Source organism: Lepidochelys kempii, chromosome 18, assembly GCF_965140285.1.
Source record: "Lepidochelys kempii isolate rLepKem1 chromosome 18, rLepKem1.hap1, whole genome shotgun sequence".
Taxonomy (NCBI): domain Eukaryota; kingdom Metazoa; phylum Chordata; order Testudines; family Cheloniidae; genus Lepidochelys; species Lepidochelys kempii.
The window spans coordinates 4,015,791-4,030,308 of record NC_136397.1 but is presented as its reverse complement, the minus strand read 5'-3'; the positions used below and the strand labels follow the sequence as shown (position 1 = coordinate 4,030,308).

General features: G+C 44.8%; 1 protein-coding gene across 2 annotated transcripts in view; it reads left to right on the top strand.

Moving 5' to 3' along the window:
- ZMYND12 (zinc finger MYND-type containing 12) overlaps window positions 1-5,430 on the top strand; it is a 35,208-nt gene extending 29,778 nt beyond the window's left edge. For both annotated transcript variants that reach the window (XM_073316521.2, XM_073316522.2), the window contains 3 exons: window positions 261-381; window positions 3,659-3,804; window positions 5,178-5,430. In XM_073316521.2, the coding sequence (XP_073172622.1) occupies window positions 261-381; window positions 3,659-3,804; window positions 5,178-5,297 (387 nt within the window). In that variant the 3' untranslated portion in view covers window positions 5,298-5,430. The remainder of the gene's footprint in view (window positions 1-260; window positions 382-3,658; window positions 3,805-5,177) is intronic.
- Window positions 5,431-14,518: the final 9,088 nt, after the last annotated feature.

Genomic DNA, 14,518 nt, shown 5'->3' with positions numbered 1-14,518 from the left:
TTGGCCAGGGAAGATGGACTTAGGAGTAATAGAAAGGAACAAAGTTTCAGCTGAACCTTTGAAAAAAATTCATTATGATGGGAGCTGGTAGAACATGGAATAATCACAAAAGGAAGATGGTGGTGGCCCAGTCACTTGGATCATTTAAGACTGTACTGTGCAATGTTCTGGAAAATGAGCAAAAGGAAAGGGCAAAACACATGCCCTTTTTAAATACTGTGTAATAATTTTGTATGTTAATTCTTTTTCCTTCTCAATAGGTAACCGATATCTGGCATGCCCATTTCAGTCGACTGATTCAAGTCCAATCACAAACTCTGACTTCTCCAGCAGAAATTAATATATTGTCTGAAGAAGTGGAAATCAGTGAAGAACCTCTGAGTAAATCCAATTTTCAGTATTATTATTATTCATAGAACACAGAAGAGTTTGAAGGGAAGGAGCCATAGAATGTTCTCTAGTCCTTTCCACTGTTTATTTTTGTATGAGTCTTGGGAGTCTGACATTTCTATAGACCAAATCCTGTGGGGTCTCTTTGAGCCATTAGCTTTAAGAATTGAGATTTTGATGTCACTATCTTTCAGAAATTAGTTTCCATTGAAGCATTTTCAGTTATTTACATTTTTCTTATTTAAGTTGAAACCCACTAAAGTGAAGTTTCAGCCTGTTGAGGTATGTGTATGGCCCCTTATCTCTTTAACCAGTAGAACCCCATGGACAAGTTATGTTCTGGAAGTGGAACATATTAATCTGTCTAATAGTCTCAGACCAGGGGTTGTGGAAGCCCCATCATATAAGTGAAGTGCTAGCAAATGTACTGCTTTATATGGAACAGTCCTGCACTGATGGGAGACAAGACAGCGTAGATGCTCTATCTTGTCTTTTCCATCTACAATGGCTATGATTCTGTGACTGTTCTCAGAGAGGACAGGATGATGTTTCAGTGTACGTTTTCGTGACATTACTTCCATTTATAAAACTATTATAAACTATAAGCATAAACTATTGCAAAAATCTCACACTAAGAAGTTGCTGCATGTTGCCAGCTTCAATAATCACAGTAATGTAAGACTTGCTGTTTCAGGACAGACAGTACAATGATGTGCAGTAGTATAAATCACTTCTATAGTGCAACCTTCTTCAGAAGCTGAAACATGTCTATTGACTTCTCATGATATCCGCTGTGGATAGCAAAAGTGAAACAAAAGCAGACAAAATGCAGAACACAGGTTTGCATTTTAAGTGACAATCAGCCCTAAAGAGCCATCCTCCGATGGGGCCCCTTTCAGGGCCAGCACCGCAAACCCTATTCCAGGGTCACTTCTCAAGGTGCTGCATTTTACAGACCTTGAAGGCACATGTCATCTTGCTTCAGGAGATGCACTTCACCACCAGTGTTCCACCACAACCATCTATTGTGCCAACTTCAGTTCTTGCCATGTCAATTGGGGATATCCTGGCAACAACAGAGAGAGAGAGAGAGAGAGAGTCTAATGGAGTGGGCCTCAGTCACTGACCTACAACTTCTCTAAAACCCAAACCAAACCTCCATATTTCACTTAGCAGATGGGCAACAGTCTCTTCACCCAGAATCATCTTTTCATCTTCCACACAACTGCCGCTAGTGGTCGTAGAGTGGAAGATGCTTGAAGCTTTTCCAAAGTCTTAGCCTTGGCCATCCTTGATCACCCCAGGCCTGTGGAGATCACTAACAAACCGCCTACAGAAGGCTGAGTGGTATTTTCTGAATGCCTGGTAGGAGGCCTTTTAAAGCAGAACTAGAGGCATCTATTAGTGAGCTGGCTGAATTGGACTTGAAATGTCCAGCCAATATAAATGACTCCTACCAAATTTTCTCATTTAACTGCTGGATCAAACTAGGCACAATCAACGGAGAGAGACAGGCACAAAGATGGACCATAAAAAGACTTTTTGGAGATTCCAGTCACAGCAAAAAGGAGTTTTCAGTCACTGCAAATGCTGTTGTATTCCAGCTAGTAGCTAATGACCACGCACAGAATTTGAATAAATCTTTCAGCTATGTGCTCAGAACTGAGGTTACAGAGAGATGACAGGCTCCTAGTGTGGATTCAAACCTGTTGGCTCCTTTTTCACACAAAGAGCCAGGTCATTAAGCTTATGAAAACGGGAAAGGCTCCAGGCCTGGATTATAATTTATATCCATATCAAGTTCCTACTTCACCAGGAACTGAAAGAAAAAAGCCTGCTGCTTTAGTTCCTCAACTGATGTTTTCCAAGACAACTGCATTCCAAAAATCTGGCCCAGAGCAAAGGTCGTAGCCACTCTGAAATGAGGAAAACCACTGGAAGATCCCTAGAGCTATTGACCCATCTCTCTCCTCTGTGTCAGATACATGCTTATAAAGAGACTGATTCTGATGCACATCAGCAAGGTTATCAAACCACAATTACCCTTTGTTCAGGCTGGTTTCAGATCTTGATGATGTACCCAAGATCAAGTCATTCGCCTAACACCAGACATCGAAGATGATTTCAAGAAAGTTGGTGCCGTTATGGCTGATCTGTCAGCTGCATGTGATAATGTCCGGCATGTGGGGCTGTCAGGTTGTTGCAGACTGTTCTCTGTAAGCCCTTGGTGCGGTTCATCATGGAAATGATAACGAATCAGAGCTTCACCTTGCAAACTGGAAACAGTCAGTTGGCTTAGGCATCTCTGTAACAGACTCCCACAAGGTTCCATTCTACCTTGTTTCCTTTTCAACAGTAATATATGTTACTGTTTGATTTGTTTTAGAAACTGCAAGTTTCCTTATCAACAGCTAAGACCAATAAGTATGTACATGCGGATGATATCTGTCTTGCTGATGTGGCATCTACATGGTATCGAAGGGTCACTCAGCCAAGAAATAAATGTACTGGCCATTTACCATTGTTAGTGGAGACTTTAAGTGAGTCTAATATGGTGGCTGCAACTTTCCTTTTGAACGGTTGTCTGGCCAATCTAATGGCCAATGGCTCTGCAATCTCATCCGCCAGCTCCTTTAGCACGCTCGGAGTGGCCGTTCCTGTATTCATGTCCAGTGGTGCCGGCCCAGTGCCAATATTGGTACAACAGCACATCAGGGTGACAGTTATGTTCTTATAGAGTGGCAGCAACTTTGGGATAGAGAGACAGACATGCACAAATTTCAGAAGCTGTAATTTTCACCCACCCTTTGCAAGTTGGTATGTAGATCTTGAACTAGGCTTAACAAGCTGCTGACTGGAATGGCCAGAGTGACTGCCACAGTGCAGAAATTTAACATAGCCCAGTCTTCACAGCATGACTGCAGGGCAGTGATGCAGATGGTCAAACATGTGGAGGAGTGCACAATTAGAAGATTAGAGGGTAGATTGCAGCATCTTGCTATCCTTGATGATGCAGCAGTTAAATGGCTGAATAATCTAGATATTGACTTGTGACGCACATCAGAGAAGAGGCTGAAAGAGCAAACTTGCCATTTGCAGGTGAAAATATAGAGATTTTAATATGCTTACTTTTCGAATTTGTATGGAAATCAGATATCAGTGTGATGTGAGGTATAAATGCCTAAACAGAACAGATAGTTAGCTTGTTTTAGTAGTATGTTATCTTGCATGCTATCCATCCATCTTAAATGTTTCATTCTCAATGTAGATGAAGCTCAGCAAGCTGAAGCGAGTCAAGTACTGGATGCAATATTAGATATCAGAGAACAGGCACCAGAGCAACAGCCTGCGAAAACTGCCAGTGTAATACATGCTCTTGCAATGCTTCATTACTTGATCTTGGATTTACCAAAGGCAAGTCTGACCTAGTGATTGTTTTCATTTTTAATTAACCCACTATATTTTTGATTCACACTATAACATTAAATGCAGGAGCGCTTGCCTCAGAGAATGCATAATTCATGGGGAACAGTATTTTACTGCTTTCTAGCAAATAGAGCCACATTCCAGTATTTATTTATTTATTTTAAATACCGAGGAAATTAAATTTAAAAATACTATGTTAATGTTAAAGTTACAAAGCAAAGTACCCAAAACCAGGTAATGGCAAGTTAAAGTTCCTTATACAGCTTAGACTCTGTGTTACAATACAGTCTTAATTGCATGATTACATACCACTTTCTGTCATTCAGCACGCAGGTTGGATGTTGTGCAGTGACTGAGACAAGGGTTCTATATATGAATGCCTGATTTTGGACCTTTTTGCAGTTATCATGATATAAATATGGATTCATTCAGTCTGCTGAAGTCAATGGGTTTAATTTTGAATTTGCACTAGTGTATTTGAGAGCAAAGGGTTAATATTTTCAAATGTGTCAAGGTGCCTCTATTTTGGGGCATCCATATTTTAAAGGGGGTGGATTTTTGGAAAGTGCTGAGCACTGCCCATTTGAAAATCAGACCCCTTTAATTTGTCTCAAGTTGGGCATCCAAAATCATCAATCACTTGTGAAAGTCGTGGCTTTTGTGCGTGAGTGAGGCTGGGGTGTATACTGATAAGGTTGGTGTGTTTTATGCATCAGGATGAGGTCATGTCACAGTAACAGTATGTGATCCTGTTATTCAAGACTGTATCAGAATGATTACAAACAAGGGGGCAGAGTTAAGGTTGCACAAGTTGAAAATTATTAGAGATGGGTAAGACTTCCTTATGAACAGAGATGGAAACAACTGGGAATGTTTAGTTTGGAGAGGAAGCCAGATGGTAGAGTTATGCAAAATAACAAATAGAGACTGTAAATACATGAACAAAGACTTTTTAAGATGTTTGAATTAGCACTGCATGACATTTTGATTTAAAAACTTGCATGATACAGTATAAATGAAGCAAATGTTAAATGGATTGAGAACTGACTAACTGATAGATCCAGAAAAGTAGTTGTATTTGAAAAACCATAAAATGTGATTATGACACAGAGATTGATGGAATGGTAAACGATGGCATATTATTCAATAGTTGCCCACTAGGAGATTTCTTACAACTTTCTCCAAAGCAGCTTGTGCTGGCTGCTCTCTGAAACAGGATAATGGACTAGAAGAGCCTTGGCTCTGATCCAGTATGGCAATTCCTTTGATCCTGTCTGTATATTTTTCCTACCCTAGTGAGAAAAGGCTGTATAACTATTTCATGGCAATTATTTTGTATCTTTTTTTAAATGTCGTTTCAGGCTCATGATCTTGGGATGAAAGCTTTTCTAATAACCAAACAATTGCCAAACCAAGATGCATCAGAAGCTATTCATCATCTATTAAAATTGATTAAATCCAAACCTTTCTACACAAAATAGGGTGCGGTTTCTTCACCTCTTTATCTTTTCAACTAGGTTGCATTACGAGTGTTGTACTTTTGCCTGCTATCACCTGTCTAGAAACATTCTCTGTATATTTGTTTGCTTTTATTAAAATTATACTTTATGCCAGTTTTAGTTTATCATAGCTGACTTGATTTTATATGGATGGTGGTAATATATAACAATATAGCAGGGTAGGAAATGAGAATATGATCAAAACAGGATTAACAACTTTAAGACAAATGCGTAGCCAATACGATGAACAAGCAAAATATGCAACAATTTCTCCATGCTGTCCCTCTGAAAAGTTCTCTTAGTACAGTATATTTCAGTGGCGGAGATGAATGTTCTGTCCTTGTTCTTTTCTTCAAATGTCTCAGTTTATAGCTTTCAAATATGGTCAAGCAGACAGCTTTGAGGAGGAAATGTTTTAGATCTCCTGGGCAGAAAATCCTATTCATCTGCTACCCTCCAATTTCGAACGTCCAATTATGAGGCCCTTATGGCCAAATACGATTATAAAAGTTATTCTAAGCTGGAGGAACTTTGCTAGGATCTGCCAGAGGAAAAAAGGGAACAATTCCTGCCCCTCATTTCGGATGGTCACTTAATAGCCCTCAAGGCCCTGCAAGCCTCCCTGGACTGCGCTAACACAACTGCCCGATCTATTGCTACTGTGGTAGTAATGCAACGTGCCTCATGGTTGCACCTTTTTGGATTCCCTAAGGAGGTGCAAAATACGGTTGAGGATCTCCCGTTCGAGGGACAAAAACTCTTTTCTGAGCGCATGAACAGCTCCTTACACTCATTGAAAGACTCCCAAGCCACTCTAAAATCCCTTGGTGTGTACACACCACAGCCAAAACGGAGACCGGGGAAATATCAGCTCCCTCCATGATCTTGCCCTCAGCCATACTACCCACAGCAGCCGTTTGACAACCAACACCGTCATCACCGACTTCCCAACAGGTGCAGACAATCGCCTGCATGAGGGACACTGTCCCAAACTCCCTCTCATAAGCAACAAATTTGAAGGTGGGTCGAGCTCCAGAGACCCTCCTGCCTGCTCCAGTTGCCCCTATCATCTGTAACGCCATCTACACACCAACAGTTTGGCAATTGCCTAACTCCATTTTTAGCATCTTCAATGCTCATTACCTCGGACAGATGTGTCTTAGAAATACTAAAGGAAGGTTACTCCATCCCCTTCCTGGCCATACCATCCCACCAACCCCCCTCCCTGTCCCTCTTCAGGGACCCTCTCATGAGCCCATATTGGAGAGGGAGGTAAGACATCTTCTTCAACTGGGAGCCATAGAACCAGTCCTCCACAACACAGAGGACGCAGTTACTACTCTCATTACTTCTGACACAAAAGAAGTATGGCAGTTGGTACCCCATCCTAGACCGTTGCAATCTCAACAAGTTTGTCAAACTACAACGTTTCAGGATGGTCACCCTATCCACCATCATCCTTGGAACAGGGGGATTGGTTTTGGGCCTTTGACCTACAGGACTTTCATATTGCATCATGTGACAGGTTGAATCCCCCCACTATCCGGGATGCCACCTGATGCACTGGTGTCCCATTGCGTCTACCCGTTCCACCAGTCTGGGCTTCCTCACCTTGTCCTTGCTGTGCCAGGCCCTCAAGCCTTCTCTAGCACACACACAAGTAAGGCCACACCCAGCTGCAGACTGAAATCTGTGTGGGAAATCTGTGTGGGAAAATTCAGTTGGGGATTTACTCAGCACTCATGTGTGCACCTCCCTTGGGGTGTAAATCCAAAATAATATTGTCTTGTGCTGTATAGAGAGATCTGCCCTCTCCCTCAATGTGGAGAGAGAAATGCACAGCTTTTTGTGCCCCCCCCCCAGATATGAATGGCATAAACTGGGTTTTAAAATAAACAAGAAATAAGTTTATGAACTACAAAAGGTAAATTTTAAGTGATTATAAGGCAGGGGTGGGCAAGCTATTGCGCGCCGGCCACATCCAGCCTGCCAACTGATTTAATTTGGACCTTGAGCTCCTGCTGGGGAGTGGGGTCGGGGGCTGCTCTGCATGTGTGTGCCGCGGCTCTGCGTGGCTCCCGGAAGCAGCGGCGTGTCCCCCCTCCAGCTCCTATGCAATGGGGCAGCCAGGGGGCTCTGTGCGCTGCCCACGCCCCAAGTGCCCCTCCTGCAGCTCCCATCAGCCAGGAACTGCAGCCAATGGGAGCTGCAGGGTGGCACCTGCAGACAGGGCAGCGTGCAGAGCTGCTTGGCCATCCTTCTGTTTAAGAGCTGGAGAGGAGACATGCCACTACTTCTGGGAGCTGCTTGAGGTAAGCACTGCCTGGAGCCTGCACCCCTGAGCCCCCTTCCCCAGCCCGGAGGCCCCTTCCACACCCTGAACTCCTCATTTCTGGCCTCACTCCAGAACCTGCACCCCCAGCCAGAGCCCTTACCCCCTCCTGCACCCCAATCCCAATTTAGTGAGCATTCATGGCCTGCCATACAATTTCCATAACCAGATGTGGGCCTTGGGCCAAAAAGTTTGCCCACCGTTGTTATAAGGGAAAGCAAAAAGCACAAAGCAGATTACTGAGCAAATAAAACAAAACATGCAAACTAAGCTTAAGAAACAGGTTACAAAATGTAATTTCTCACCCTAAATGTTGTTGTAGGCAGGTTACAGGGTTTTTGTACCTTAGAGTTCCAGTTATTTCTCTTTACAGACTGGACTTCTGTCTCAGTCTGGGGTCAGCCCCTGCCTTTCCCTTCAGGTGTTTTTAGCCATCTTCCTTCTTGGATGTGAAGGCAATGGAGAAGAGTCTTGATTGATTTACTCCCCAGCCTTAAATAGAATTTACATAAGGCTGGAGCCCTTTGTTTTCAGTGGAAAAATACCAGCAGTGTCCAAGGTGGTACTCAGTACCAGGTGACATCATAAATGACCCTGCAGTGTCAAAGCAACATCCCAGGAAGCTCCTCAGGAAGGTGGGAGATTAGTATCTCCAAAGTTCTATTGTCCTTCTTAAATGGCTCATTCAGGCTGATTGCCTGCTGTCTGGTAGGCATTTCCCCAAGTACACACACAGTTGTAATGGTTACATAGTCAATATTCCTAACTTCAGATGCAGAAATGATACATACATACAAACTAGATAAACACATTCAGTAGATCATAGCCTTTTCAATAAGTTTCTTGAGCAAATGCTGTAGTTGCTTTTGGTAACTCTCAGTGGGATCATAGGGTAATGGCTTGTAGAAAGTGGTGTTGGAGAGCTGCCGAGCAGCCTCTTGTTCATATTCCGACCTATTCATGATACTGAGAGTTACCAAAAGCAACTACAGCATTTGCTCAAGAAACTTCCTGAAAAAGCACAAGATCAAATCCGCACAGACACACCCCTGGAACCCCAACCTGGGATATTCTATCTATTACCCAAGATCCATAAGCCTGGAAATCCTGGATGCCCCATTCTCTCAGGCATTGGCACCCTGACAGCAGGATTGTCTGGCTATGTAGACTCCCTCCTCAGGCCCTACGCTACCAGCACTCCCAGCTACCTTCGAGACACCACTGACTTCCTGAGGAAACTTCAATCCATCGGTGATCTTCCTGATAACACCATCCTGGCCACCATGGATGTAGAAGCCCTCTACACCAACATTCCACACAAAGATGGACTACAAGCCGTCAAGAACACTATCCCCGATAATGTCACGGCCAACCTGGTGGCTGAACTTTGTGACTTTGTCCTTACCCATAACTATTTTACATTTGGGGACAACGTATACCTTCAGATCAGCGGCACTGCTATGGGTACCCGCATGGCCCCACAGTATGCCAACATTTTTATGGCTGATTTAGAACAACGCTTCCTCAGCTCTCGTCCCCTAAAGCCCCTACTCTACTTGCGCTATATTGATGACATCTTCATCATCTGGACCCATGGAAAAGAAGCCCTTGACGAATTCCACCATGATTTCAACAACTTCCATCCCACCATCAACCTCAGCCTGGTCCAGTCCACACAAGAGATCCACTTCCTGGACACTATGGTGCTAATAAACAATGGTCACATAAACACCACCCTATACCGGAAACCTACTGACCGCTATTCCTACCTACATGCCTCCAGCTTTCACCCTGACCACACCACACGATCCATCGTCTACAGCCAAGCTCTGCGATACAACTGCATTTGCTCCAACCCCTCAGACAGAGACAAACACCTACAAGATCTCTGTCAAGCTTTCTTACAACTACAATACTCACCTGCGGAAGTGAAGAAACAGATTGATAGAGCCAGAAGAGTTCCCAGAAGTTACCTACTACAGGACAGGCCTAACAAAGAAAATAACAGAATGCCACTAGCCGTCACCTTCAGCCCCCAACTAAAACCCCTCCAATGCATTATTAAGGATCTACAAGCTATCCTGAAGGATGACCCAACACTCTCACAAATCTTGGGAGACAGGCCAGTCCTTGCCTACAGACAGCCCCGCAACCTGAAGCAAATACTCACCAACAACCACATACCACACAACAGAACCACTAACCCAGGAACTTATCCTTGCAACAAAGCCCGTTGCCAACTGTGCCCACATATCTATTCAGGGGACACCATCACAGGGCCTAATAACATCAGCCACACTATCAGAGGCTCGTTCACCTGCACATCCACCAATGTGATATATGCCATCATGTGCCAGCAATGCCCCTCTGCCATTTATATTGGTCAAACTGGACAGTCTCTATGTAAAAGAATAAATGGACACAAATCAGATGTCAAGAATTATAACATTCATAAACCAGTCGGAGAACACTTCAATCTCTCTGGTCACGCGATCACAGACATGAAGGTCGCTATCTTAAAACAAAAAAACTTCAAATCCAGACTCCAGCGAGAAACTGCTGAATTGGAATTCATTTGCAAATTGGACACTATTAATTTAGGCTTAAATAGAGACTGGGAGTGGCTAAGTCATTATGCAAGGTAGCCTATTTACCCTTGTTTTTTCCTACCCCTCCCCCCCCCCCCGACGTTCTGGTTAAACTTGGATTTAAACTTGGAGAGTGGTCAGTTTGGATGAGCTATTGCCAGCAGGAGAGTGAGTTTGTGTGTGTGTGTGTGTCCCCAGGGGGGGGGGGGAGAAGGGGGGGTGAGAGAGCCTGGATTTGTGCTGGACATGGCCCACCTTGATTACCATGCACATTGTAGGGAGAGTGGTCACTTTGGATGAGCTATTACCAGCAGGAGAGTGAGTTTGTGTGTGTGGTTTTTGGGAGGGGAGTGAGGGGGTGAGAGAACCTGGATTTGTGCAGGAAATGGCCCACCTTGATTATCATGCACATTGTGAAGAGAGTGGTCACTTTGGATGGGCTATTACCAGCAGGAGAGTGAGTTTGTGTGTAGGGGGGTGGAGGGTGAGAAAACCTGGATTTGTGCTGGAAATGGCCCAACTTGATGATCACTTTAGATAAGCTATTACCAGCAGGACAGTGGGGTGGGAGGAGGTATTGGTTCATATTCTCTGTGTATATATAAAGTCTGCTGCAGTTTCCACGGTATGCATCCGATGAAGTGAGCTGTAGCTCACGAAAGCTTATGCTCTAATAAATCGGTTAGTCTCTAAGGTGCCACAAGTACTCCTTTTCTTTTTGTGAATACAGAGTAACACGGCTGTTACTCTGAAGCCTTTTCAATGATACCTCACATGACCCATCTTGCATAAAATGTATCTTGTGGGTTAGGTCCTGCTTTGAGCGGGGGGTTAGACTAGATGACCTCCTGAGGTTAGAATCATAGAATATCAAGGTTGGAAGGGATGTCAGAAGGTCATCTAGTCTAACCCCCTGCTCAGAGCAGGACCAATCCCCAATTTTTGGCGCAGATCCCTAAATGGCCCCCTCAAGGATTGAACTCACAACCCTGGTGTTTAGCAGGCTAATGCTCAAACCACTGAGCTATACCTCCCCCCAATTCCCTGATATTCTATTATTATGTCCCTTCCAACCCTGATATTCTATGATTCTATCTTAGTTATGCCATATTTGTATAATAATAATATTTCTATGAAGAATATGGGGTGTAACGTTACACAGTACACCCTGCTCAGAAATGTTTCCTACAATTCATCATCAGCCATGGTCACTACCAGTACAGGGTACTACCCTTCAGACTATCCACAGCTCTGCAAGTTTTTTCCAAAGTACTCACAGTGGTCGCGGCCTTCCTCTGCAAACAAAGCATCACCATTTTCCCATAGCTAGACAACTGCCTTCTCAAAGTACCTACTGTCTGAGATCGAAGTGCTCCAAGCAGTCCACGCTACAATGACCCTCTTTACAAAACTAGGCCTCCGTATCAATTTTGCAAAGTCCACACTAACCCCAGTGCAAACGCTGCAATTCATTGGCCATCTACTCGATGCCAAGCAGGCAAGAGTGTTTTTACCACCTCACAGGTTCACAGCGATAACACACCTACTCTCAACCAACTGAGCATGCCCCCAAATCCCAGCACATACATGCCTCCAATTTCTGCAGCTATGTTTGAGGTCAAACACGTGAGGCTGCACATGCCATGTCTTCAGGGCTGACTCCGTACACTACATCTTCCTCACTAGCACAGCATGCAAAAACTCCTGTCCATGCCAACCCAGGCCAAGGACTCACTACTGTGGTGGATGTACCCTGACAATGTTTGTGCCAGAGTCCCCTTTCTTCAACTTCCTGCTACCGTGATACTTACCACTGATGCCTCTTCCTCGGCTGGGGAACGTAACTATTCAAACACACTATACAGGGAAGATGGATGCCCACTGAGTCACCTTACACATCAACCTTCTGGAACTGAGGGTGGTCCACAATGCCTGCCAACATTTTCTACCACTCCTCAGAAACCAAACTGTTCGAGTAATGATGGACAACCTTGCTTGCATGTATTACATCAACAGGCAAGGAGGTACCAGGTCTCATTCCTATGCTCAGAAGCAATCAAGCTACGGAACTGGTGTATGTACGATGACATTTCCATATCTGCTGTGTATCTCCCTGGACATCAAACCACGACAGTGGATATGCTGAGCAGAACCTTCTCGCACAAGCACGAATGGCAGCTGGACATGAGAGCACTCTGACGCATCTTCCGCCAATGGGGTCACCCCACTAGACCTTTTTGCCACTCACGAGGCCACCCACTGTCCTCAGTTTTGTTCCAGAGCAGGCCTGGGATGCAGTTCACTAGGGGATACATTCCTTATGAACTGGAACGTGCCACTTCTCTAACCCTTCCCTCCCTTTCCCCTCCTGTTCCAAGTCTTATACAAGATACAGAAAGATTGAGCTCTGGTTATACTAATAGCACTGACATGCCCATGACAAGTCTGGTACATGTACCTGCTTCACATGATACTCTCTCCAGCTATAAGCCTTCCCCCAGCATCGTGGCTCCTCTCTCAGGACATGGGATACATTCACCATCCCAATCGGCAGATGATCCACCTGAAATCATAGAATCATAGAAGATCAGGGTTGGAAGGGACCTCAGGAGATCATCTAGTCCAACCCCCTGCTCAAAGCAGGACCAACCCCAATTAAATCATCCCAGCCAAGGCTTTGTCAAACTAGGCCTTAAAAATCTCTAAGGATGGAGATTCCACCACCTCCATAGGGAACCCATTCCAGTGCTTCACCACCCTCCTAGTGAAAGAGTTTTTCCTAATATCCAACCGAGATCTCCCTCACTGCAACTTGAGACCATTGCTCTTTGCTCTGTCATCTGCCATCCCTGAGAACAGTCTAGATCCATCCTCTTTGGAACCCCCTTTCAGGTAGTTGAAAGCAGCTATCAAATCCCCACTCATTCTTCTTTTCTGAAGACTAAACAATCCCTGTTCTCTCAGCCTCTCCTCGTAAGTCATGTGTTCCGGTTCACTAATCATTTTTGTTGCCCTCCGCTGGACTCTTTCCAATTTTTCCACATCCTTCTTGTAGTGTGGGGCCCAAAACTGGACACAGTACTCCAGATGAGGCCTCACCAATGTCGAATAGAGGGGAATGATCACGCCCCTCAATCTACTGGCAATGCCCCTACTTATACAGCCCAAAATGCCATTGGCCTTCTTGGCAACAAGGGCACACTGTTGACTCATATCCAGCTTCTCGTCCACTGTAACCCCTAGGTCCTTCTCTGCAGAACTGCTGCTGAGCCATTCGGTCCCTAGTCTGTAGCGGTGCATGGGATTCTTCCGTCCTAAGTGCAGGACTCTGCACTTGTCCTTGTTGAACCTCACCAGATTTCTTTTGGCTCAATCCTCTAATTTGTCTAGGGCCCTCTGTATCCTATCCCTACCCTCCAGCGTATCTACCTCTCCTCCCAGTTTAGTGTCATTTGCAAACTTGCTGAGGGTGCAATCCGCACCATCCTCCAGATCATTTATGAAGATATTGAACAAAACCCGCCCGAGGACCGACCCTTGGGGCACTCCACTTGATACCAGCTGCCAACTAGACATGGAGCCATTGATCACTACCCGTTGAGCCCGACAAGCTAGCCAGCTTTCTATCCACCTTATAGTCCATTCATCCAGCCCATACTTCTTTAACTTGCTGGCAAGAATAGTGTGGGAGACTGTGTCAAAAGCTTTGCTAAAGACCAGGAATAACACATCCACTGCTTTCCCCTCATCCACAGAGCCAGTTATCACATCATAGAAGGCAATTAGATTAGTCAGGCATGGCTTGCCCTTGGTGAATCCATGCTGACTGTTCCTGATCACTTTCCTCTCCTCTAAGTGCTTCAGAAGTGATTCCTTCAGGATCTGCTCCATGATTTTTCCAGGAACTGAGGTGAGGCTGACTGGCCTGTAGTTCCCCAGATCCTCCTCCTTCCCTTTTTTAAAGATGGGCACTACATTAGCCTTTTTCCAGTGGTCTGGGACCTCCCCCGATTGCCATGAGTTTTCAAAGATAATGGCCAATGGCTCTACAATCACATCCGCCAACTCCTTTAGCACTCTCGGATGCAGCGCATCCGGCCCCATGGACTTGTGCTCGTCCAGCTTTTGTAAATAGTCCCGAACCAATTCTTCTTCCACAGAGGGCTGGTCACCTCCTCCCCATGCTGTGCTGCCCAGTGCAGTAGTCTGGGAGCTGACCTTGTTTGTGAAGACAGAGGCAAAAAAAGCATTGAGTACCTTAGCTTTTTCCACATCCTCTGTCA